Here is a 27,430-nt window from a genome sequence, read left to right as displayed (position 1 = left end):
TAATTTTCTCATAGCCCACCAAATAACTTTACGTGGCACTCTATCAAAAGCTTTCTCTAAATCTACAAAGGCAAAATAGAGATTCTTTTTCTTTCCTAAATACTTTTCCTGAAGCTGTCTGAGTAAAAATATTGCATCTGTAGTGCCACGCCCTGGAACAAAACCAAATTGCATCTTATCTATATCAATTCTTTCTCTAAGTAACTTATCAATCACTCTTTCAATAACTTTCATTACTTGATCAACCAACTTCAAACCTCTATAGTTACCCCTTTCTAATGCATCACCCTTGCCCTTGAAACAATTCACTATTACACTCGACTGCCACTCACTCGGAATAGCACCATCCTTTATAATCTGGTTAGCAAGACTTGTAATAAGCTTAACTCCAATATATCCAGATGCTTTTACCATCTCTGCAACATTACCTGATACTCCTGCAGCCTTGCCAATCTTCATTTTCCTAATAGCCTCCACTACCCATTCTGTCTTGATCTGCATGGCTGGCCCTTCTACGACATCATCATCAGACAAATTACCCTCCTCCCAATCAAACTCAGTGTTAAGCAACCTCTGATAATGATTCTTCCAAGCTACCCTTTTCTCCTCCTCTGTGCTAGCCAAAACACCTTCATCATTACGTATACACTTCTCACCTACAATATCTTGAACAAAAGCATTTAAAAAGGGGCATGGTTTATAAATGAAGTTTTTTTTTCAGTTTTGATGATATTATTGATGCGAGACATGTTTCTTAGCTAGCATCATAAAACCAACCACACCAACAACAACCTAATAGCTAGCTAGCTCGGACTTTATAAATATGTGTAGTGATTAAGTGTAGTGATTTTTGTTGTTCTTGATGTTCTGACTAAAATGTTTTTGTTTATGACATTTTGTCTTAATTAAGAAAAGTTTCAACTTTTTTGAGGACTACAACACCGAAAAAAAAATTTTTTTTATATTTTGTATAAATTCTTACCGGGCAGGACTCTGTACAACATACCGAAATGACTGATCCCTCTCTATTTATAAATTTGATGCGTTACAAATCACAGTTTTTTAAAGTTTTTGATAATATATATTTAATGAGTACAAGATACAAATACTGATTTTTGTTGAATCAGAAGTATTTCCTAGAACCATTCTTTTTTTACACTTTTGTGGAGAAAAAGTGTATGCAATATTTTCAGAATAACTGACTTTGTTGCAAACTGTTTTTCTTTTTCACATTTTGGATTGAAATATTGTTATAAAGGGCATATATCAATAGACATATATATACCAAAATAATTAAATTCTGCAAACTTTGATTTTGTCGTTCACCTCTCATCTTTTATATTTTGATAAAACTTTTGAGGAAAATCCTAGGAATTATTTAGAATTTGTATTTTGTGTTGCAAATTTAGTGCAAAAATTGACGTAAAATGAACTGTTAAATTGATTGTTGTTGTTTTAACATGAATTATGACTCAAACTTTGTTTTTGCATTTCTAATTTCACTAATTAGCTTAAAAAATTTACCAATAGGTTTTACACTCTGTTCTTTATTATATATATTTTTTGTGAACATAGAAGTACAAAAGTAAAGTTAGAAGCCACAAGAATTTACTTCGAAAGTGAAAAGTGGAGCTAGAAGTAGTAAAGAAAAGTTAGAAGTAGAAAATGAAAGCTTTGGTTTAAAGTAGATTTGGATTCACAAATAGTAAGAACTTTTTAGATATTTTTAGGCGTTATGTTTTTATGTCGCTAGATTTACCTGTCAGACAGACTCGCATTTGCCAGGAAAAAGTCACTTTAAAGCTATTTTACCGTGTTTTTTATAAAAAAAATCCAGCATATTTTTTTACACTTTTTTGCATAATTAATGTTATCAAACAAATGTTCTAGCAAAACTTTTGGTTTTTTGAACTTACTGCAAATGTCATAATTTTTATATTGCTATTGTTTCTCTTTATATGTGTTTCACTAAGCATAAATAGCTAGCTGGCGTTAGATAGATAGATAGATAGATAGATGTGCATATTTTACATGGCTAGGCTCGCTAATATCGAGGGATATACCCTGTCTATTATTTCCAGGAGGGGCCATGGCTTAGATGAAGAGTCCTAGAGTATTTAATGCTCGTTTTGAGCTTCGTAGACCCAATTAGGGACCGCGGTCTACTAGACAACTCCTGGCAACATCCAACGGCCCACACATGGAGCCATCTCCCCAATTTCTCTCACATGGCTTGGGTTAACCCGGGGCTATGGTAACATTCACTCGCCCATGTTGAATCGCCGTCAAGAGGAATCGAACCCCGGTCTCCTGCACAAAGTACGAGAGCTATAACCACTAATCTACGGCGCGTCTTTCCAGTTTAACTATATTTAACTGGGTATCTGTCTTATCTAATGTCACCTTCAAGCTCCATATCTAAACCTAGCTAGCTAACTGATGATTGATTTTGTTATTCCTCTTTTAGCGATTTATATCCACCTTAGTAGTGAAACTTAGGGATCTTATTTGAGCACGATTTATGATGTAACAAGCCACAAAATCTTTCAAAGAATTATTGAACTTTTAGGGTAGTGTGGGGAAAAATTTTACTTTAAGAGGAATGATTTTGTAAAACTAAAGTTTGTGTGTTAATTGCAGTAAGTTTTATTGTTTTTTTGTTGACATGCTGTTAAACTTCTGTGAGCTCGCATGTAAATACAAGGTTATATATTTTTACAAGGGTAGTGGTTGATATTTTTACAAAGGTTGTTGACATTTTTTGGGAAATTTACCTGGGTTTTTTACATTTGTGGTTAAAATTTCTCAGCAGAGAATAGTATGGTTGCCGATTATATTGTTTGTGTTGCAAACTGCTGTTATTTAAATTCTTTGTAAACTTTTGTGGAAAAAGGGCACATGCAAAACACTGAAAGAACAAATTTTTGTACAATTAGACTGAGCTGTTTTGTAAGTTTATTTTTTTATATTTTGTGTTATAAACGTTTTTTAAACTTTAAACTTTAAAGAAAATTCCACAGTTTCACGTTTTTGTTTTTATTAAGAACTTCACAAAATATTGCGTGAATAAATATTTGGTGATGATAAAAAATTACTGAATGTTCAGACTGAAACTGTTTAACTGTTGTGAGGGAGGACCATATGCAAGTATATATACTAAAAAAATAATTTGATATTCTACACTTTCCAAGTTGTATTTTTGTATGCACTGAAATGACTGCTTTTTCTGAGTTGATTTTGATGTGTTTCATATCCTTTTTGTGGAAGATTTTATGGGTGAAGACAATATAGAACATGCCAATTGAACTGATTTTTGTTCATATTTTGATTTGCTCCTCAGAAACCTTTGTGTTCTACATTCATTGTAAACTTTTCAATGTTTTCAAAGTAATTGTTGATTTGAAATTTACTTCTTGCTCATTGCTTTTTCGACATTTCGGTTTATAATGTTTGGATCAGTATGGATCATTAGATAAAAAATTGTTTTGTTAACCAATTAATTTTTACATTTTGTGCATATTTTTGCGGAAGAGGATGGTATGCCACCGAATAAATGATTTTTTCAAAGTTTAACATTTTGTTTTTTAGTGTTTTGTGTTTGTTTAAGTTTGGCTTTTTGATATTGTTTCAGGTTGTATTATTGTATAAGCATTTAGAGAAAAGACAATGTTTAAAATGCGTAAACAACTTATTTTCATAGATCTGTGCTTACTGTTGCAAGCCTTTCTTTTCGACACTTCGGATTAAAATATTGAAAGTTTAATAAGATGCATACATTGTTTTTCTGCCTAAGTGGATTTTTCCACGGGCCTAATCTATCCGCGAAAGCCGTGTCCCGTGGCGGAAACACGAAATTTTTAAAATGCGCACCAATACCAAATGCGATATATTTTTACCGACTTTGGTTTGACCGCGTGCGCGTAGTATAGCAATCACGACGCCTGATTCTAAAAACAATCATAGTTTTTCACGACCAAAAAGAATCCAAGATTTTCGCTTAAGAAAACATTTCAATATATTTTCGCAGGTGAATGAACGAAGGCCATTTTGATTTTGAAAGTAGTCGGTGTGTGGAAGGTTTGTAGGCCTGTTTGACTTTTTTATATTCTAAAAACTTTATTTTTTTTTAATATTAGTTTTCTCTTTGTTTGCAATGTTAAAGCTTACCTCCCGAGAAAAATTAAGTTGACCTAAATTGGCTCATATTCATACGTGATTTACGAATATAAAGTTTATTTTCCTTAATTCGCACTTATAAGTTAATAATGCCTATTCAAAGATTCAAAAATTCACCTCCGACACGAGGTAAAACATCAGCAATGTTGTTTTATAAATTTCTTCACCTTGAGTGCTCTGACGTCACCTGTTAGAAGATCGTAAATCAGTTTCCGCATTGAAATTTTTTACTCAAACTTTAATAGTGAAATTCATTGGTAATGAGTATGTTTACCCCTGTGAAAATATCAGGAAACTTTGAAAGTGAATACTAACTTCGGTTGAGAAATCATCATTCAATTGCAATACCGAGAAGCTGTGACGCAAAAAAAAAAAGAGCGACAGGGAAAATGTTGTAGCATTTCAATTTGAGCAGGCGAAATACTAGACCAAGCACTGACTCGGATTTCAGTTGGGAGAGCTGTGATGAGGATACTATTCAAGAAGAAGTGGCTTCACGTGTTGCTGTTGCCGTAAGGACGTGGTGCAAGTGTGGAAAGTGTAAGATAATGACGAGCGAAGCGGTGTGCCGTTGCTATTGCGAGTTAGAATCCGCGAATATTTTTAATTTGATCAGTGAGTTTTGATATGTAAACGTATTCGAATTAGATAATAGCGCATGAGTTCGATGAATGACGATAAAAATGAAAAAATCTACTAACCTTCTTCTTTTTGTTTTTTCTTTTTAAAGTCAAAGAACTCGGAAATAAAATGAGCTTCGCAGATCTTAAAATTCTTTGGAAGTGTATCCTCTCTCTTGATCAGTTTGATCCATATAGTTTGTTGTTTTGGATCTTTGGGAAAGTTGAAAAAAAAAATACACCTTGTTTCTTTTGGTGGTTAAGACAACTAGGTAAATGGGCAAGAAGCCATATTACTATTTAAAAAAAGGATTCGTCCTTATTCATCAACGTGTGGAACTTTTTTTTACAAACCACATCACATCACATCCGCAAAGTTTCGCCTCTCATCCCGGGGGTCCGAATGTGAGCTTCTAACTAGTGACGTCAGGCGCATAATTATACTCTTAAATGCTCACTTGCAAAATGGCGAACAAGTGAGGTGAAGGCTTAAAAACATGAGGTAACATTGTCTGGTTTCTTGAATACTGTAGTGATTTTAACAAAATAAACGTTAAATTGTGTTTTCTGAAGATGTTATGAATCGATTTAGGTCAACTTGATTTTTCTCGTGAGGTAAGCTTTAAGATAAATATATTGTCACGTTTTTTAGCTGCATACAGATCTTAAACACACGAGTTTTGGATTTTTGGCTAGGAACGAAGATTTTGCTGGCTAGCTAGCTAGCCATCTACAGCCTTACTTATTACTATTTTGTATGGTATAAGAGCACTTCATCCTAGCCAATTTATTTTTATGTTGAGGATGTAGCAATTTAGCTAGCTATTTGGCTAAAAAGTGAGAGTATAAAAATGCAGTTTGGCTACCACAATATTCTTAAGCAATAATTCTTATGCTAAATGCTGTTAGCTAGCTAGGTAGCTACATCTTTTATTATTTTCCTGAAATCCAAGCGGCTTACCTTTACTAAGGGATCAGCAAACTGACAGTTAATTTTTAAACTTTCTCGGGAGTCACTGCTGTACCAATGTGCGACACTTTTTACCTGGACTAACCGCTCAGCCCGGTGTTAGCAATAAACTTTTTCTTGTGTTTTTATTTAAACAGGGTCTGCGAAAAAGTTTTTTGTTAAAGTGTATTATCCCTCTATACGCCTGTGCAACACCGTTTAACTGTACTAAGCGCTCAGCTCGGTGTCATGATTCATTTTTTTTAACTTTCACAAACTTATTCCGCAAAATAAAAGAATATTGACTGATTGCTTTGCTATGGTGGAGTATCAACGGTTTGTAAACTGTTTTTATTTTAGTTATCGTTGCGGGAAAGTTATTTTTTGAAAAATACGTTTCAGTCGCAACACTATAATGGTGTATGCGCTTTACTTGATTTATAACATACTGCATACCTGTACTAAAGCGCTCCACCTGATCGTGTGGCACAGTTTACGGCTGTTATTAGGCGCTCCACAGAGTGTTCACTGCTGGCTCATCCCTGGACTTGTCTCTATAATAATAGCCGTCGTCTGTCTGTGTGTTAAAAAGGGTTACCGCGTCCTGTTACGGAAACATGAAATGTGATATATAAAGGATGGAAGGTCCCGTGGATTTTTCCACGGGTTAACGACTAGTCTTCTCTTTAATAATGCAGAGACTGTGTCTGTTTGTAACAAGCAAAGTGGATGTCTTCATTTTTCTTTGATGTTGCCGAAAAAGTTATGTCTAATATGTTAAATTTTTTGCCATTAGGGAGCGACGAAAATAACACTAATTTAACGTCAATATATATCCTATATTAAATTAATGAAGCCATTAAAGTGCACCTAAAATTTTCAGGCCAAATAACTAGGAAACGAGTTGGTGACGTCAATGTTTCTTCACCGCGTGGGTAACTAGGGACAACCTGGGACCAATTTGGGTAATTTTCCAAACCTGGGTCCCCAAATCCGTTTCGGAATGAACGGGTTTATGACGTCATCAAAAAACCTTCAAACCTTAATATCGCTGCAACCGTTTGTCAAATATACATAATCCTATACATTTTCTTGATCAGCGTTTCAAGATCTATACGATGAAGGCAATAGGTATACAATTTCTAAAAAAATTTTCGGTTTTGACGGGGCCATCCATTGCTGACTAGTATATAATAATACGCCAGTTCCGTGTCTCTGTGAAAGACAGAGTGGAAGTGCTCATTTTCCTTTGATGTTGCCGTAATATGCATGTTTTATATGTTAAATTTTTTGACGTTACGGCGCGACGTCAATAACACTACTTTAACGTCAATATACTATATTAAACTAACGAAGCCGTTACAGTACACTTAAAACTTTGAGGCCAAATAACTTGGAAACAAGGTAGTGACGTCAATGATTTTTCACCGCGTGGGTAACTAGGGACCACCGACCAATTTGGGTAAGTTTTCTCAAACCTTGGTCCCTGAATCCGTTTCGGAATAGACGGGTTGATGACGTCATCACAAAACCTTCAATCCCTAATATCTCTGCAACCGTTTGTCAAACGTTCATGATCCTATACATATTCTTGATCAGCGTTTCAAGATCTATACGATGAAGGCAACAGCTATACAATTTTCCTGAAAAAATTTTTTGTGTCTTCACGGGCCATTGCTGACGTCAGCAAATTTTTAAACCCTTATATCTCATTAATTAACCGCCCATCAAAAGCAAATAATCATATACATATTCTGGATCAGCTGAATACCCGTGGGAGAATACACTGAATCTCTCATTAAACCGATGTAAGGGATACCAAACAAAAACATACAACACAGTAATTTGAATTTTCAAAACTCACCTTTCATCCTCGACCCCGGGCTCTCTGTCTCTTTTATAACGGGATGGCAAAAAGAGAAAAAAGCCCTGGGATCGAGCTTGCTCACAATCTGCATTACTCTATGTTTAGAACCGCTAAAACAAAACGTCTAAAAATATAAGCATGTGCAACAAAAAAAATTATAAAATAAAAATGCCAAAAAATATCAAAGGCGTCTAACAACCGTTACGTAAAAAGCGAAATACGCTAAATCTATATACTTGCTTTGCCATTCCAGAAGTACGCCAGGAAAAAAAGGGATACCAAACATTAAAAAAAATCCATCGTTTTTCGTTAAGTCATACATTCTTTAACGTTAATATCCTATATTAAAAGCCATTACAGTGCACTTAAAACTTTGAGGCCAAATAACTTGGAAACGAGGTGGTGACGTCAATGATTTTTCACCGCGTGAGTTAGGGACCACTTAGGACCAATTTGGAAAGTTTTCCCAAACCTGGATTTCTCAATGCGTTTCGGAATGGACGTCATCAAAAAACCTTCAAACCCAATATCTCTGCAACCGTTTGTCAAAAGTATATGGTCCTATATATTTTCTTGATTAGCGTTTCAAGATCTATACGATGGAGGCAACAGGTATATTAATTTCTAAAAAAACTTTTAGGGTTTTGACGGGTCTTTGGTGACGTCAGCAAAATTTTTAATCCGTGATATCTCCTTAGGCGTTCGTCGAGAACATATGATCCTGTACATTAGTTTGACTACCGTTTCAACCTCTACATATTACAAACAAAGAATAAACAAATTTCGCGATTTTTTTTATCTGCACTGCGACGTCATCAAAACATCTAAAACAATCTATTTTCCATTGTTCTTTTGCCTAAGTGGATTTTTCCACGGGCCTTATCGACTAGTATGTTAAGAATAACAAGGAAAGTATTCGTCAAGAAAGTTAAGAACATTAAGACTGAAACAAAAAAAATACTTTTCTTATAAAATACAGCGTGTACATCCTAGAGAAGGATTTATATAAACTGTAAAGTAATTTTGCCGTTGTTACTGCTTTAGCGCTACGGGGTGGGTGATACAGTGTTGGTGTTGCTATAATAAACCTTAATGTAAACAAACTCAAATCAATGTTTACATCTGTTACGTTGCAATCGTTTGAAGTATATTTGATTCTAAAATTCGAAAACGCTGCATTGTTATCACGCACGGTACGAGCTATTTTCTTGATACATAAAAATGAAAAATAATTGATTGTCTTTATTATGAGTTTGGGTCTGTAAGGCAAACTGTTTTTTTAATGATTTTGATTTGAAATATTACGAAATGATTCAAGTTTTTATATTTCTCTTTATATGTTGTTAACTATTGATTTCTTATATTTCAAGTAAAAATTAGGAGGGTTGCTGTATACAATAGATTGAATAACTGATTTGGTATGATGCATTACAAGCTCTACGTTGTGGAAATTTTGTAATTACCTTTTTTGTATGATTAACGAAGTATGTTAGATTTTTTTTCAACGTCCGGTATACTATTTTACCTAGTGTACTTCTGGCATGGCAAAGCAAGTGTATAGTTTTAGCAGGTTTAGCTTTTTAAATAACGGTTGTTAGACACATTAGATTTTGTTGGACATTTTGCTTTTTTATTTTTTTTCTATTTTTATTTTTATTTTTTATTTTTTTGTGGCACCTGCTTATATTTTTAAACGTTTTGTTTCAGCAGGCATAAATAATACAGATTGTAAGTTTTAAAATTTCAAATTACTGTGTTGTATGTTTTGTTTAGTATCCCTTACATTGATTCAGTGGATTCTTCCATGGGAATTCGGCTACTCTTAATATACTTTCCTTTGACGTCAATATTGTTTTAACGTCAAAGTTTGGTAAATTACAGAACAATTTTATAGGCGATGTGTTGATAAAGAACATTGTCAAAATATAATCGACTTTGTAAAAGTCACACACAGACAGACAGAAGCTTCGTATTAATATAGAGATAGACAAGTCGATAAAGCCCTTGGAGAAATCTACTTAAGAAGAAGGACAATGGAAAAATAGGTTGTTTTAGATGTTTTGCTGGCGTCAACAGGGCAGATACTAACCAACAATGAGAATTGCTGATAATGTTTTTGGCACACGTATCTTTGTCAAAATTGATAGATATATTGCCAAAAATGAATTCAGAAACTCAGGAACTATGTTGATATTGGAAATATTTTCGTGACTGAAGTTAATGAAACCAAACTGAAAACATGTCTTTATTTAAGTCTTTATTTCAATTTTATTCTCAGCAAAAATTATGGTGTCGAACAAGAACTTTTTCACAACATACTACCAACTTTGAACGATAAAGTTTGTAATGATGAGATGGCGTCAAATTTACAGACTGGGAACATTCAACATTAAATTGAACGCACAATATGGTGGCTTCATCTTTATTCTCGAATCTTTACTTTTTTATCTTTGCTGGCAAATTTGTTCAGAAGTTCAATACCATAAAATAATAAAAATATGTTCGTCACAATGTTACTTAGCATTAAAAAAGAACGTTTCGAACCGCGATATAAATTCGTTCATGACGAAAAAAATCTGGATATGAATTCCTATATCGACGATTTTTCAAAATTACCATTTAGTTTGATATTTACATTCGATGATCCAGATGAACAAATAGATACACTGAATCATCTCATATTATCCTGTATTGAACGTCATGCCCCACTGAAGCGAGTAAAGCTAACACGCCCGATCGCTCCGTGGATGAAAGACCCTGCCATCCAAGACAGTCGAAACCAACTGGAATTTTATCGTAAAAAAGCCCAAGAAGATCCAAATTACAAAAATGACTATAAAGAAAAACGCACTAATTATCGAAAGACATTGAAGGAAATAAAAAACTCGTTCTTCAAGAAATCGTTATCGTCAAAGGATCAAAAATCTGTCTGGAATACTATTCATCGTATTCTGAGCAATCAAAAAACACGAATCAAACACGATCCTTCAGAAATGAATGAATATTTTAGCAATCTAGCAGCAAACCTAACTGGGAAATCAAACGTCGAGTCTACATTACCAGATGATATCAAAACTACTGAAAACGAACAATCGTTCAAAATTCAACATACTACTTACAATGAAATAAATAAAATACTAAAAAACCTCAAGAATGACTGCTCCAGTGGTCATGACAATATTCCAATACGATTTATCAAGCCAGTATCAGAATTCATGACATCCCCTCTGGTCCATATTATTAACAATTGCATCAACAAAGAAATATTTCCCCAGCAATGGAAGATTGCTCGTGTTTGCCCAATACCAAAGATCGACACACCAATTAGCACAAAGGACTATCGTCCAATCTCAGTACTGCCAGTATTGTCAAAAATCTACGAGAGAGTAATCTTATCTCAGTTATGTGAATTCATCGAAAGTAATCAACTTTACAATGAAACACAATCCGGTTTTCGCAAAGGTCATACGACTACCACATTGATGCTTAAGCTTCGTGACGACATAAAAAAAGCAATGGCGAAAAGTGAAGTGACACTCTCTATCCTCATCGATTACTCCAAAGCTTTCGACACGATTGATCACAAAAATCTGCTGCTGAAACTACGTGATATGAATTTTTCATTTCGTGCTTTAAAGATATTATCAAGTTATCTGAAAGATAGGAAACAATACGTTCAAATTGAAGACAAAATTTCATCTTTAAAATCAATGTTTTACGGTGTACCACAGGGTAGCATACTTGGCCCTGTCCTGTTTAACCTCTACGTCATCGAGTTATCAAATCAAATCAACTCCGCCAGTATCCAATATGCTGATGATACAACATTATATAAACACTGCAAAGTCAGATATCTATTTCAATCAATCAAAGATATGGAAAAGGATGTACAGTACAGTCCAGATGTAAGCGTACGCGTACGCTCAAGTTTCACACCTTTTTCTCGGAGGCGGTAGTTGTTTGTCTTTTGTTCTTATTAATTATCTTGCGAGTCTTGTAAGTCATTAACTTGCGCGTAATAAACAAAAGATTATCGAAGAAAAAATAGCTTATTATAACTGCGCGTAACTATTGTTAAATAGTGTTAACATAACTATTCCCAATAGCATAATTGCAAATGTTATCAACTCTATCAATGTGACACGAAGAGCCATTGTTTAATAGTTTTATTAAACAAATGTTTTGCGTGGAAACTAAATAAACTAGCGAGAAGGCATTGTTGGTTGCGCGGGTTAAACAAAGCTTTTAAGCGATAGAAATTATTATATTTTAACAAAGATTGAAACTTTAATTTTAATAGAAATGTTTTTTTAGATTGCATTTTAAAACTTTAAAAACGAAAAACGCCGATAGAAATGTTTTTTTAGATCGCATTTTAGAAGTTTAAAAAACGGAAAACGGCGATAGAAATGTTTTTTTAGATCGCATTTTAAAAGTATAAAAACGAAAAACGGCGATAGAAATGTTTTTTTTAGATCGCATTTTAAAAGTATAAAAACGAAAAACGGCGATAGAAATGTTTTTTTTTAGATCGCATTTTAAAAGTTTAAAAACGAAAAACGGCGATAGAATTGTTTTTTTAGATCGCATTTTTAAAGTTTTAAAACGGAAAACGGCGATAGAAATGTTTTTTTTAGATCGCATTTTAAAAGTTTAAAAACGAAAAACGGCGATAGAAATGTTTTTTTAGATCGCATTTTAAAAGTTTAAAAACGAAAAACGGCGATAGAAATGTTTTTTTTAGATCGCATTTTAAAAGTATAAAAACGAAAAACGGCGATAGAAATGTTTTTTTTTAGATCGCATTTTAAAAGTTTAAAAACGAAAAACGGCGATAGAATTGTTTTTTTAGATCGCATTTTTAAAGTTTTAAAACGGAAAACGGCGATAGAAATGTTTTTTTTAGATCGCATTTTAAAAGTTTAAAAACGAAAAACGGCGATAGAAATGTTTTTTTAGATCGCATTTTAAAAGTTTAAAAACGAAAAACGGCGATAGAATTGTTTTTTTAGATCGCATTTTTAAAGTTTTAAAACGGAAAACGGCGATAGAATGTTTTTTTTAGATCGCATTTTAAAAGTTAAAAACAAAAAACGGCTATAGAAAAGATTCGTTATATCACATTTTAAAAGTTTAATAACGAAGAGCGGCGATAGAAATGATTTTTTAGAAAGTTACAGAACGAAGAACGGCGATAGGAAAGCTTCGTTAGATAGTGTTTTAAGTATTTAAAATGTTATCAACTCTATCAATGTGACATGGCGATCCATTGTTTGATAGTTTTATAAAATAAAAGATTTGCGCGAAAACTAAATAGACAGCGAGATGCATTGTTTAAATCTTTTAAGAGATAGAGCTGTTGCGCTGAAAAAAAACAAAGACAATGTTTTTAACAATAAAATGTAGCGTGATACTTTAAAAAGTCAAAAATTATATTATTAAAATTTAATTTGTTTTCGAAATCTTATCGCGAAGGGAAAAGTCCCGAACGTAGGGTTTTCCCGTTTGCGTTGCTAAACGTTGCTTTTTATAAAAAGAACTTTAAAGTTTCGCATGTTAAAAAATATGTTTTGAAGATAAAGAAATATTACTAAAAGTTTTAAAAGTAGCATTAGTTTTTTTTTAAATATTTAGATCATTGCATTTCTTGTTTTTTAAAAGAGCTTGTGTTTTTTAAATATATCAGATTAAAATCGCGTTACTATAATTAGTTTCGTTGTTAAAAAAAATTAAAATTCAATAGCCTTCGCGTTTAATTTTTTCTCGCGCAGAGTATTGTTTTTAAACAATGTTTCTTGCTATGCTTTTGTTTTTAACACGAAGCAATTATTTTCGCGCAATTTGAAAGGAACTCGCTATCCTATTGTTTTTTTTAATGAAAGCAATTATTTTTGCAAGTTGAGCGTACGCGTACGCTTACATCTGGACTGTACTGTAGATAACCTTCTAGCTTGGTCAAAAGAAAACAATCTTTTGTTCAACAGTGACAAGCTTAAGTTAATCATATTCCATTCTAAGCGACTGAGAGCATTTGATTCTGACCGAAGCTATCTTTGTCGTTGTGCTGGTATGTCAATCGAGCAGGAAGAAAATGTTAAGTTACTTGGCATTCAATTCGATCAAAATCTATCATGGACCTGCCATATAAACAATGTTATAAAATCCTCGCACTCAACACTACGTGCTCTACGAAAGTTTAGTCGTTTCACACCTTTCCATGTACGCAAAACCTTGGCGGAAACGTTGATCTTATCAAGGATAAGTTACGGTAATGTTGTCTTCTCGCAAATACCTGATTATCTGATATGTCGGCTACAAAAGATCCAAAACATGGCTGCTGGTTACGTTCTCCGCCGTTATGCTAATCTGCAAGAAGTCACGAATCTAAAATGGCTTCCCGTAAAAGAACATATTGAATTCAGTATAAGTAAACTTGTACACAAATCGAGAATTGATAACAACCATCCAAGCTATCTAAACGTAGAGTTTGTTGTACCAACACGAAATTTGAGATCTTCTACGAAGGAGCCTCTTGTTAAAAATGTTGGAAATGGCACTTTTCAAAACCAAGCACGGTGTTACGATGAAATCCCGGATAGTATAAAAATTATTGAAACTCTAGAAAAATTTACTAAAGAAGCAAAACAATTTTATCTAAATAAGGCAGTCGCTAGAGTCTTGTCTGTCTGAATTCTGTTCGCCGAAGTTTGGGTGCCAATATTCTATCGACCTGTTCACAATCTACCCTTACTCATTTTCAGCTTGTGTTTACTTTGCCTTTTCTCCTTTTGCGACTAGCCAAGTATATATATGAAACATTTCTTTTTTTTTTTTTTTTTTTTTTTTTTCATAATTCAATTAGTTTATTTTATATTTTCTTACTTCCAAGGCCTTTTATCGTTTTCTCTGGGTTTTTTTTCTAGTTACTCCTATCTAGGTTGATTCCAATATCGTCTCTATTTATCTTGTCGATTCGAGCGTTTCAATTTCTTTCAAGCCTTTTCAGTTTTTCTCATCGCGGTTTTCTTTTTTATTTAATGTATATAAAAAAAATTATTTTTTGAACACTTATTTATTCCTAATCTATAATTTTTTTCATTTTTATATTTCATTTTAGGGAGAAGAACAATTTTGTACAAAATTGAACCCAAATAAATGTTAATAATAATAATAATAATAATAATAATGTTGTCAACACTTTTGGTTTTTCTGATTTTCAACAAAGATGTAAACAAAATAGATTTTTATTATGTAGACAATTAAGTCAGTCTGGTCTTTAATATCAACACTCATCGTGAACTTTTATTTAGGAACCGTGCCGCAGCGCAGTTCGCCTGTCCTTTAATGGATCTGCTGTTTTACAAAACAGAATGTCAGAATTTCTAAGGCAAACTTTCATAATATCTGAAACTGTCTACATATATCCAGAAATTAGTCTGCCCTTCTCTTCACTTCCTTGTTTTTTTTTTCATAGGATTCAAAGCGTAACAAAAACAATTTTTTTTTTCATAAACTGGATTAAAAATCTAACAACGATAAGTTCAGAAAAGAAAATATTTATTCAAGAAGTACCTAGCTAGCTATTGATATCTAAACTATAGTAAAGTATTATGTAACCTGCTAATAAAACAGCACACCTTTATTCTAAGACTTAAAGACGCTTATTGCAGCTACCATGGTGATTTTTCTTGTATAGTTTAGTGGTGAGACAATAGAAAGATATTCAGCAAGGTGAAATCAGATATCCGTATTTATTCAGTTGAGCTGTGATATTCGACGACGCGCAGCGGAGTCCAGTATCAACAAAGCGAGACAGAATAATTACCATATCCGATTATACTGCGGCAAATATTTGTTTTATTATAAAAACGGATATCCGTAATTATTTAGCTGAGCTGGTGATATTCGACGACGCGCAGCGTAGTCCAGTATCAACAAAGCGAGACAGAATAATTACATATCCAATTTTACTGCGCCAAAAATCTGCTTTATCATGCACCTTTGGAAGGGAATGAGATGACAAAAGTAATTCATTTTGTTTCAAAAACTGAACAATTTTTCAAACTATAACAAATTAGCACTTTTCTCATTGTTCTTAAACATTTACAAAATCGGGAAATCGGATTAATCACGTGTCCAAATTATGCAAAATGATTCTTCTTAATAAAACAAATTTGTGTTGCAAGTTTCAACTTCTAAGAACAATTATAAGGATTTCATTAAAATTTTTAGGGGTAGTTTCGAGTAATGGTCAATATTATAGCCTCTGAAAGGTATGGGACCTAAAAATTTGGCATGCAGGTGTCTTATAGATAAATATTGAAACTCAGTAAGTTTGATAGCCATATAACATAGCAATAAGGAGTTTTTAAAGAAACTCCTTATTGCTATGTTAAAATTTTTAAAAAACTCCATATTGCTTTTGCTATTCGGTCCAGGGGGGGGGGGGCGGATTCCCCCCCGGACCGAATAGGGTTGTTTTATTTTTGAGCTAAAATAAGAAAAATGGAGGGCGCATGAGACGCGTTATATGTAGCAATGAAATCCAACGCTTGCTTACTCTTTTGATAATATCTTTTATCACCTGAGTAATTTTCGTTAATGTTGCGTTATGAATGGTGTTTTTTTTCCTCACAAAAATTGAATATGTAAGACAAAAGAACTTACAAAGTTGTTATGATTTAATCTTCAAAACCTTATTGACTATAAAACAACAAGTTATTTCAAAGTATGACTTAACCTTTACACGTGACTTACCTGCATAAATTACATCAAACAAACCAATAATCAACAAAAGCTTCATCACACTCATCTTCAAGTGGAAAAACTATACCAGTTTAAAACTTTACTAAGAACTTACTAAAAATTAAAAAATAGACTCCGTATCATTCCTCTGCCTCTCATGCACTGGGAGCAATTTCGATTTAACTGATGATCTATCATTTTATCTTTTAAATAAGAATTAGTGTTCTATTCATTGAGTTAATACAATGTTTTTAATTTGACTGCAAATAGAATACTAAGAAAATCCAAACGTTTTCCCACGGGGAAAAACGGCCCTAATTTTTAGCTTTCTTGTAAGAATAGTTTATTTTCATTTCAACATGAATTACTTAACTGTTAGGAAAATAATTTGCTAGCGATAGCCTTCTATGGGTCTGTCTGTCTGTCTGTCTGTCTGTCTGTCTGTCTGTCTGTCTGTCTGTCTGTCTGTCTGTCTGTCTGTCTGTCTGTCTGTCTTAAATGTTGAACTTTCTGACGTTACGGCGCAACAATAATGTCATACGTCAATATCCTACTTTAAATTAATGAAGCCATTACAGTGAACTTAAAATTTTGAGGCTAAATAACTCAGACACATGGTGGTGACGTCAGTCATTTCTTAACGCGTGGGTAACTAGGGACAGCCTGGGACCAGTTTGGGTAAGTTTCTTAAACCTGGGTACCCAAATCGTTTCGGAACGGGTTAATAACGTCTTTAGAAAACCTTTAAGCCCTAATATCTCTGCAACCGTTTGTCAAAGATACAGATACGATCCTATACATTTTCCTCTTCAGCGTTTCAAGGTCTTAAGGATGAAAGCATCAGATATATGAATTTTCAAAGAAAATATTTTTTGTGTTTTGGCGTGTCTTGCTGACGTCATTAAAATCTTTAAATTCTTATTTCTTCTTAGACGTTAGTCGAAAACATATGATCCTAAATATTATTTTGATCAGCTATTTAAGCTCTTCACAATAGAGGCAACAAATAACAAATTTCTGAAAACAAATATTGTGTCTCTTGACAGGTACTTTCTCACGTCATCAAAGTTCAGCTGATACTGTTTTTCATTGTCTTTCTGCCTAAGTGGATTTTTCCACGGACCTTATCGACTAGTACTAATAATTGAAAATTGTCATAACAATTAAGCTAGTAGTACATAAGATATTTAAATTTGGATTTGTCGTCGGCAATTTATTCCCATTCCCGCCACCTCCCCCCTCCCTCATCTTTCTCGTCCACCCTCGTCCTCAGGGTTTGTGCCTTTTTGAAATGTGGGATGACGGCGAAAAATACCCTGGTATCGCTTACCATTTCTGTAGTCAGCACTTTTTCAGGTCAATAATAAGATGGTGCATAAAGCCGTGATCGATCAGTTTGGTAAACAGAACTTTATAAAGCTAGCAAAATTGATAAAAAAAATGTGTTACTTTGTTATACTTATTAAAATATAACTGACGTTATCTCGGTGCCGGTTGTTTAAGAACATTAAGAAAGAATTATAGCAGACTGTTGAATTAATAAAAACAACAGCCCTGTATTTTAGTAAAGTATTTGTATACAGCTAGTTAGGTAGCTAAAACAAAAAGGTTTTTAATAAGCTTAGCACGTAGGAGGTGATGACGTGCTACTGCAGACGTGCTGATAACAGCTATTTTTATGTATTTTAGCTTAGTACTTTGTTTACATTCAGCTATTAGGTAGCTCAACTTTTTTAACGTTTGCAAATTATGAAAGGATTAGAGACTTTGTTTCTTTATTCCTCAGTAAAATGCAATAACAACATATTTGTTTGAAATAAAACGCACAAGGATAAATCCTACATCTCTTATAATAATACAGAGAGTGTGTGTATGTGTGTGTGTGTGTGTGTAACAGTATATATTATATATAACAGTGTATATTTTCATTATCCTTTGATGTAGCCGAAAATATTACATGTTTCCTATGAGATAATAAAATTTAACAAAGCTGTTATTAATTCTGTTCTTCTATTGTCCTAAACAAATGACTTACTGTTTTTAACCTTAAATCCCAGCCTGATATTCTTATAAAGCATATTCATATAGAAGAAAAAAGTGCGTCTTTTTTGCTGAGAAAAGCCGCGACTTCTTGTTAAATTCACTCCTTTTACTTTCTTTCTTGGTTCAGAAAATAAGTAAGGATTTGAATCTGTAAAGACATTTTGCCCTGCATTCATTTGTTTAATACCAAGAAAATGTGTCCCAATTTGCAGTACGATATTCGGTAGTAACTACTCAGCAAAGTTTAACTGTTTTTCTATTTTATTTTTTAGAATTTTTGGTAACTAGCTACTAGGTTGTATCTTTCTCCTATGTCAAACCCATTAGAGAGTAGTAAAAACAGTAATAACCCTGTACGTGATTTTAGGCTTTTTAATAATGCTTGTAGGTTTTTCTTGCAACGCTCTGGCAATAATCAGACGTTAGTAGGTCTCATTATGGGCCAGATGCCAGATATTCCTTAACAAGCTGAACTGGCACATGAAGTGCACGTAAATGTCATACCACGTGCATCAATTAAGGATGATGCGTCTTTCGTTAGACGTACACTTGCACATCGTGTTGCATCTTTGCGTTGTACTGAAACTCTTGACCAAGTTAAAGGAATCATAGTGATGATGTAAGATAAGCAGCAGTCGGTAATGCTGAAAGTAACAACCCAATAGGCGTGCTTAAAATGTTGAAAGGCAAGCTGCTGCACGTCTTTTAGAACATACTGATCACGCTGCTGATAGACGTGTTCATATTGCCAAAAGGCAAGCTGCTGCACGTTGTTTAGAAAATACTGATCACGATGCTAATAGCAAGCTCGAAATGCTACAAGACAAGTTATTATTCGACAAAGGCGAAATGTTTGGCCGGTTGCAAATAGAAGACGGGCAAATTCACAACGAAATGTTGCTGTTTTTGCTCGCAGAAATGCCCCATACTATAATGTTGCACGTCAACATGTATTGCTTTATGTTTTTTATTTAGGTGTTATGGACAAAAAATGTGAGTATTGTCAAGCTGTAAAGTTTGAAAATGAAGACTGTTTCAAATGCTGCCATAATGGCAAAGTTGCGCTTGATAATTGTCTCCTTGCCCTAAGCAGCCAAAGCAACTATAAAACAAACAATGATACTGTTCAGGCACGGGACTTTCAAGCAAATATACATAAGTATAATAGTGCAGTTTTCTTGGCTTCATTTCGGGCAAATTTTCGTCTTCCTCTTGGCCGTCGAACACTATGCTTTCGTATCTGTGGTCAAATACGGCATCGTGTTGGGTATCTGCTGAGGGACAAACTACTGTTTGTGAATAACTTTATATTTATAAAGCAGGTAGAGCACTCAATAAAAGAATGGCACGACCTGAAAATAATGGCTGTAGAGAAGACGTGATGCAAACTGTTCAGGTTGTAATGTACAGAGTTAGCCATTTTGCTGACACATACAGGTACATGGCTGGCAGCCGCTGAAAACCATGTCCAATCAGACAACATGTTCGCTCAAAAGATATTACGATGATCATAAAGTATGAAATACCGTATATATTATGATGTCATAATTTATATGAGGACGATATATTGTGTTTATAGTACCCAGACCCCTACCGTAAAGGAATCATATTTTCAAAGCAGCATGGCTGCCAGCAATATTGATAATGAGAAACATTCTCTAACACACAAGGATGCGATTCCACAAGTTATGAATTGATTCATGATACAGCAAAATACTTCTTCTATGCTTCTAGCATTATAGGTCTGATTATTTTCATTGGTAGCAAGTGTCTGTTATGGTGTTTTTGAATTTTTGTGTCTGAGAGGCTAGCTAGCTGGTCTAGCCCTCAGCCTAATTACACAAATTATGGGTACTAGTTAAATAGTTTTTAAAGTAATGCATGCCCCATGTGGACTGGGAAAGAAACCCAGCTAGCTATAGCTTTTAACTGTAGCTAGTATACCTAGCTAGAGCTAGCTATATAATTTTTTACTTTTTTACTAGCTAGCTAACTAGCTAGCTACTGCCTACATGGCAAAATGTTTTATTTCCTTTCTTAACCCCAATCTTCTTTGCAAGCCAACATGCACATGATCGGCCTTATTTAGATTCTCGAGTTTTTAATTGAAACTAAATGAACTCCTAAAAGATGTTACTGAAAGAGGAGTTCTAAACAAAACTGTATCACATGTTTATCTTTAGAATTTAGAAAGAGGTGTTTAACTCATTGTGATTTGCCACTTCATTTACATCCCAATGATAAACTCCGGGATGCAGATGACATAGACAGTGTTTTTCCAGCGGAAACTCCTAATCAACAGGAACAACCTTACCTGTTTGAAATTGTTTGGTTGTTTATGGTTCATGAGCCATGTGGCCATCTGAATCCTAATTTCAAGTGTATTTAGAATGGTTTTTGCACGAAAAGTTTTCCAAAAAAATGTTTAGCATCTACCGTTGCTGAAGTTGGTGGATATCTACCGTATAGACGTCGTGATAATGGAATCTGTAACAACGTCAATAACATTAATGTTGATAATCACTGGGTTGTTCCCTACAACCCATGGCTCTTAAAGAAGTAAAACACAAATATAAACTTGGAGGCTCTTATGTGTGTTAAAAGTTTGTGCTAAACAGAGAGAATCACAATGCTTGCCAATATTGTATCCAGACATTTCTCTTCATTTCGTTTTCAATAACAACAGAAAAGTTTGGACACCCATGCAAAACTTTAACTTTAAAATTGTCTCTAGAATGCATAGTGTGAGTCCTCGTGCAGGTGAGCTTTTTTATTCACGTATGCTCTTTTTGTATACGCGTGGTGCAACATCTTATAAAGATTTACAAACTGTGGATAAAAATGTTGTTGAAACATTTCGTGAAACCTGTTTATTGCGTGGACTCCTGCAAGATAATACTAAATGGGATAATACTTTGCAGGAAGCTGTCAACTTTTACATGCCTTGGCAATTAGGACAACTGTTTGCAGTAATATTTCCATTGTGAACCTTCTGATCCTTATACTTCGTGGACAAGGTTCTTTGTATGAGGATTATATTCGCCAAAGTATTGAGGAACAAGCTGAGAACAGAGTGTTTTAAGATATACATTCTGCACTTAGATTTGGTAAATCTCTTACTGGTTTTAATCTTCCTTATTTAGATGAAGTACCGCCAGCTGAAAACATCGATGTAGCTTTGGAGGCTGGAAGAGCTTCTCAACTGAGAGCTCAACTTACTGAAGAACAGACAGCACTGGCTGATGCCGTTATAAAAGTTGTTGTAAAGCTGATAACAAAATGACCCAAAATAACTGCTTGTTTTATTTAGAGGGAGCTGGTGGCAGTGGTAAAACCTTTACTTATAATTACCTTATTTCTGAACCTTCAGGTAGAGGCTTTCAATTTGGAACTGCTGAATTTATTGGTATATTGGTATAGCAGCAACTCTTTTGTAAATTGGTACCACCATACATAAACTGTCCCGGTCACCAGTTCCTATTTAAGAAAACAGTACATACAACGTATCTCCGGTGTCTTCTTATTCTGCTGACGGCAAAAAAATCTTAATTTACTTGATGAATCTTCCATGATTTCAAGAATGCTTTTCATGCAATAGATCGTCTTCTTAAAGACATTTGCAATAGCGAACTTCCATTTGGAGGTAAGTTGTTCTTTTACGTGGTGATTTTTCGCAATCATTGCCTGTTGTCAGAAAAAAGAAAACCAACTGAAATTGTTGATATGTGCTTATAACGTTCTCCATTATGGCACTTCCTAATAGAATTCAGAATAACTAACAACATGAGAACGAGGCCAGGACAACAAAAATTTACTGCATGGCTTCTGCAACTTGGGAAAAGTGTTTTACCTGTTCGGAACACCTACCATTCCAAGGTGCAATTGAAAAGCCATTCAATTGTGTGTTACAACAAAATCAATGTATTCTTAATACTTTGTTTAGGGACTTTCACCCTTAAAATATGACATCATCTGTAATACTTATCATTTACTTATTAATGATCAGGTGTTGGCGTTATTGCCATGTGAAAAAAATTAATTATTTTAGTGCAAATGGTGTTGTGTGTGGTGATGAAGAGGAACGGAATCAATATCCGGTAGAATTTTTAAATAGTATCACACCTTCAGGTATGCCTCTTCATTGTTTAGAGCAAAGGCATTTGATGATGTTCGAGTAAGTGTTGTTCCATCATCCAAGCAAGGATTTTTATAGGAAAATGTTAAACTAATAAAAAATATTGTTTACCGTCAAATTCTTACATAATTCATACAATAATGAGGTACTCATTGATGCAAATATTAAATTCTTAGCAGAAATTCAACCTTTAGCACATTTTATCTATTTGCCATGTTGGACAAAGTGAAAAGAGGTTGACGTGTTAGAGTAATTGGAATGACATACCCTTTTGTGCAACATGGAACGTGCACTGTTGATGGGAGACATGTTACTATCTGGTGCACCCATGTCTTACGAATTTGTAAGGCACATCAGAAAATCATAATTAGGTTTCGTAGCGTCTAAAACTTAATTTAACAATAAATATCTGGAAAATTGATGAAATTTTGAAAGTAAAAATATTAGTATGCTTATCAATAATTATTCTCTAGATAATCTGTATTATGTTTAAAAAAGTAAAAAAAAAATAAGATATACTTATATGTGAAAGCAAATAATGGTATTTTGTTAAAAGTGGTGCAAACTCTGATAATGTTGATAATACTACTTTTTTGCAGATAAATACGATTTGCATTTTCAAAGTTATAGTATGCCTACAGCCATTCTTAAACCCTTAAAGTACAGTAAGGATGCATTTTTATGAATGTTGTGTTAGACATGCATCTTTTTAGGTGAAGTGCAAAGTACTATGGCTTACCTTCACGTGGTGCACTTCGTTAAGTAATTAGCGTATAAGCATATACATGTTTACTTAAAACAATAAATTTTATAACAATAATATGACTAAATAAGTGGCTAAAAATGAAGAGACATTTAAAGTGTCCTCAGTTAAGAGTAAAATTATTTTCACCTTTCTTTAAAGCTCACTTAAATTCGAAGTGGTAGAAAGACATTCTAATGTATCTTCTAATTTTAAATCAGCAAAGAAGTTGAACACTTTTTTGTTTCCATATATTGCAGTTGTGTTGATACTATTGTTAAAAAATTACATGCTGCTTACATGCTAATTATGAACTAAAAGCCAGGGAATGGACCCAATCAGTGTGTTTGCAAAGTAGGTTTTGTTTAATGAATGACTGAACTAAAAATTCTACATATTACATTTATTGTGAGAGACACTGTTGTAAATTGAAGCAGTAAATAAATAGAGAGTGTCGAACATAGAAATTTGATGACATACTTTGTTGCAAAATCACATGAAACAACTATTACAATTTTTTAAAATGTACAATATTGAGGTCTGATGTTTACAGGTATCTTAACACAATTAAAAATTGCAGAATGACGGATGTTCATACCGCACAAGTCTGGGCCCGAGCGAAGTGGCTTGTAGGGACAAATTTTCAGAACTCCTGCAAAGTGTAAACATTTAGCTAGCGTTTGTACACACTTTTAAGTTATTATATAGATAGTTATTTGCTGTTTAATACTTATACGTATTGTTTTTGCAAAAATGGAAAAGAAAGATTGTGTACAATGGCTTATGGAACGTGGCCTGTCAACATGAGGTACAGACAAGAGCTTAATATGCGTGTTAATCGATTCAAATTATACCCATCACTTGCGGAATAATTGAGAGTCAAAAAGAGAAAGAAATTTTAGTTTTGGTACAACATTAGATCTCAATCTTATCCCTCCCATTTCAGCTCCCTGGCGTCCTAAAGAGGAATTGTATCCAATAGTTACAGCATCGATATTCAAAGAATACAGTTGTAGAAAAGATAGTTTAGGTCAGCGACAGAAAGCTTATGCTATGTTGACTAGCAGTAAAATAGTTTCAGTAAAAACACATGTTGCAGGTGATGATAATGTATTTGTTAGAGCACTTATTAGAAAATCATATGGTGAATTAACAAGGCCGACAGTTATTCTATTTAAAGCCTACTGTGAATGTCTTGGTGGTGTAAGTGGCTTATGTTGCCATACATTGGCCTTGCTTCTCTATTTAAAAAACTTTCACGAAAGAAAGGAAAAATTTTTGGCTCTATCTTGCACTGAGCAACTGCAGAAATGGCATCGCAGAACAAGAAAAGGCCAGGGGCGGATACATACCACGTCAAAGACGTCAAGTGACGAAGGTAAATTGTCTACCTGTATAAAGGACGATGTCAATCGAGAGGGGCATAGTAGTGCGTAAAGTTCTTTTTATGTAAACAACGTGCGCCGACGAGCGGGAGTTGATATAAAATAGGGGACCAACGGCTCAGGGTTGCCGCAGAGCCAAGTCTGTGCGTTGTATCTGTTTTAATTTGCATGGTGCGTGATTGTTTTGACGAATATAGTCTATGGTCCGTTAACCCTATTCGGTCCGGGGGGGGGGGGGGGGGGGCGGATTCCGCCCCCCCCTGACGGTTTTTTTTTAATAACTCCTGAGTGCTTTCTTATTTGGCTATGATACTTACTGAGTTTCAACATTTATCTATTAGACACCTGCATGCTAAATTTTTAGGTTCCATACCTTTCAGAGGCTTTGATATTGGCCATTACTCGAAACTACCCCTAAAATCTCTATGAAATCCTTATAATGGGGAAAATATAATAACTCCTGTTAGGATTATCCTAAAAACTTGAAACTTACAACACAACTTTTTTTCATGAAGAAGAATGATTTGAATAATTTTGACACGTGACTAATCCGATTTCCCGATTTTGTCGGATTATACCCGAACATCGGAAAAAAACGGATTTTCGGGCAATTTTTGGCAATTTTTTATCCGATCCATGTAAAAACCGGAAGATATGTTAAAAAAAATTTATTTAGCTATCAGAAACTTTAAGAATGTAAAAATTTAGCTATCAGAACTTCAGAATGTAAAAATTCGATCTAGAACAAAAGTAATTATATTTTAAGCAGATAGTGGCATTTTTAACAATTTTCAAGCTTCTGATGACGTCACAGAAAATGTGCTGACGCAAGCAAAAATTTATTGCCGCCATTTTGTTCCTTTTATGACGTACTATAGGTGTGTAGTGTATAATGGATTGTGCATTGTACCAGCCAAAGTAGTTTCAATGGTTTACTCCAACAAAGATTGGAAGAGCAAATTTAAAAGGTTTGTAGATTTTTACAAATCTGACATGCCACATCCTCTTGCTCTAGAGTCTGAGTTAGAGCTGTGGAAAAAGTTTGCTTTGGATTATCAGGGGACAAGACCTGAAACCATTGCTCAAACTTTAAAGTCAATAAACCTGTCTCTATTTACAAATATATAATGTTGCTATTCGCATTCTTGCTACTATCCCTATTACTTCATGTGAATGTGAAAGAAGTTTTTCATCATTAAGACGATTAAAAGATTATTGCCGTAGTACCATGACAGAAGATCGTCTTAATGGCCTTTCCTTAATGTACATTCATCAAGAAATTATTCCAAAGGTAGATGATGTACTTAATATTTTTGCCCGAGATCTTAGAAGATTACAGTTAATTTAAATTCACTTAAAACTTAATACATATTTAAACAATTTACTTTATCCTTACTTACCCATACTTGCCTCTACTTACTCATCTTTTGCTAAGTCTTACTTTTAAGTTGGTAATTATACACTTAACATCTTAGGTTCACCCTAAAAGTTTCTCAACTTTGGATTTTCTGAAGTCCTAACTCCTATTTTATAACATACATCTATTAAAATGCTTTGAGCACAACCCCTGATTTATATGTTAATGCTGCTTTTTAGCAAGAGTCCTTTCAGTTTATAAATTTACTTTTTGAGCCTTGTTTTTTATATGCCATATCCTTTGTTTTTTTTTATATATTTTACTGAAATAGTTCTTGCACATTCATTTTTTAAATTTGTTTTTATATAATTCTTTGTTATCATGTCAACCCGGTATACTGATGTTTAGATGTCAGATTTGATAATTCATTCATTATTCCATTGGCCGGTTTTGACAATTTGCTCAATTTGACCCTTTTCATGTTAGATTCAATTTGTCCATGGTTTTCTACATTACGTGATGTGCAAGAAAGAAGAAAGAAGAAAGAAGATTTTTATGGGTTATTAATGTAACCCTTCAAGTTTTCAAAAAACATTATATTGGAATACCAGCTGCTTTGAAAAAGTAGCTAGATTTATGTTGTTTTTTCTTTCAATTTATTCTTATGAAATGTCTGGTAAGTATACATTAAAAAAATGATAATTCGGGCATTTGCGACAAAAAATTTTTGGCTTCACGAAAAATTTTGACTAAGGACTTTTTAAACCTGTATCCGCCCCTGAAGGCTCTATACCTATGATGCCGTTACGAAAAATAAAGTTAACCTCAGCCAGAGTTGTACCTCAAACAATGTAACTGATGCTAAAATCACTCCAGCTGACCCAGAAAACTCCAGGTTTAAAAGAGACCTGAAATCGGATATGCTTTTGGAAATAAAAAAGGTTAAAGTCCGTTCGAACAACATTGCTATGAGGTTTTGTCAAAAAATAAATGTCTAAAAACATCTCTTGGATTTGCAACTAATGCAGCACGTTCACTAGCTGATCATGATTACTGCAAACAAAATTCAACTATAGATAAAATAAAAATTGAACCGTCAAAACTTGAAAATTTAAAAAAAAAAACATCTCCAGAACAATTTTGAAAAACAAAAGAAAATCTTATTGCGGCACACTTCCTACTAGATGATATTTCTTGTGAAGTTAATTCTAATTTAAAAATAATCAACATTGATCTAAGACAATCTGTTCCCAGATGACCCTAACAAAAGCCCTAATTATTTTCCAGTTCAACAAAATACAGAAGAGTTGCAAAATCTAAGGAAGGGTAAAATCACCGGTAGCCGTTTACCAGCTCTGATTGGAATCTATGATGCAAAAAAATTTGAACTTTATTATCATCTAATAAATGA

General features: G+C 33.8%; 1 protein-coding gene and 1 long non-coding RNA gene across 2 annotated transcripts in view; one reads left to right on the top strand and one right to left on the bottom strand.

Moving 5' to 3' along the window:
• LOC130646947 (von Willebrand factor D and EGF domain-containing protein-like) overlaps window positions 1-16,505 on the bottom strand; it is a 37,752-nt gene extending 21,247 nt beyond the window's left edge. The window contains exon 1 of the mRNA XM_057452629.1: window positions 16,370-16,505. Within this exon, the coding sequence (XP_057308612.1) occupies window positions 16,370-16,424 (55 nt within the window). The 5' untranslated portion in view covers window positions 16,425-16,505. The remainder of the gene's footprint in view (window positions 1-16,369) is intronic.
• Window positions 16,506-19,159: 2,654 nt separating this feature from the next.
• On the top strand, window positions 19,160-24,496 carry LOC130646949 (uncharacterized). Its single transcript, XR_008982796.1, has 3 exons — window positions 19,160-21,160; window positions 21,544-22,043; window positions 22,449-24,496. It is a non-coding gene; the product is annotated as an uncharacterized LOC130646949 (long non-coding RNA).
• The last annotated feature ends 2,934 nt before the right edge of the window (window positions 24,497-27,430 follow it).

The sequence above is a fragment of the Hydractinia symbiolongicarpus genome, chromosome 6, assembly GCF_029227915.1.
Source record: "Hydractinia symbiolongicarpus strain clone_291-10 chromosome 6, HSymV2.1, whole genome shotgun sequence".
Taxonomy (NCBI): Eukaryota; Metazoa; Cnidaria; class Hydrozoa; order Anthoathecata; family Hydractiniidae; genus Hydractinia; species Hydractinia symbiolongicarpus.
This window is presented reverse-complemented; position numbering and strand designations above follow the sequence as displayed.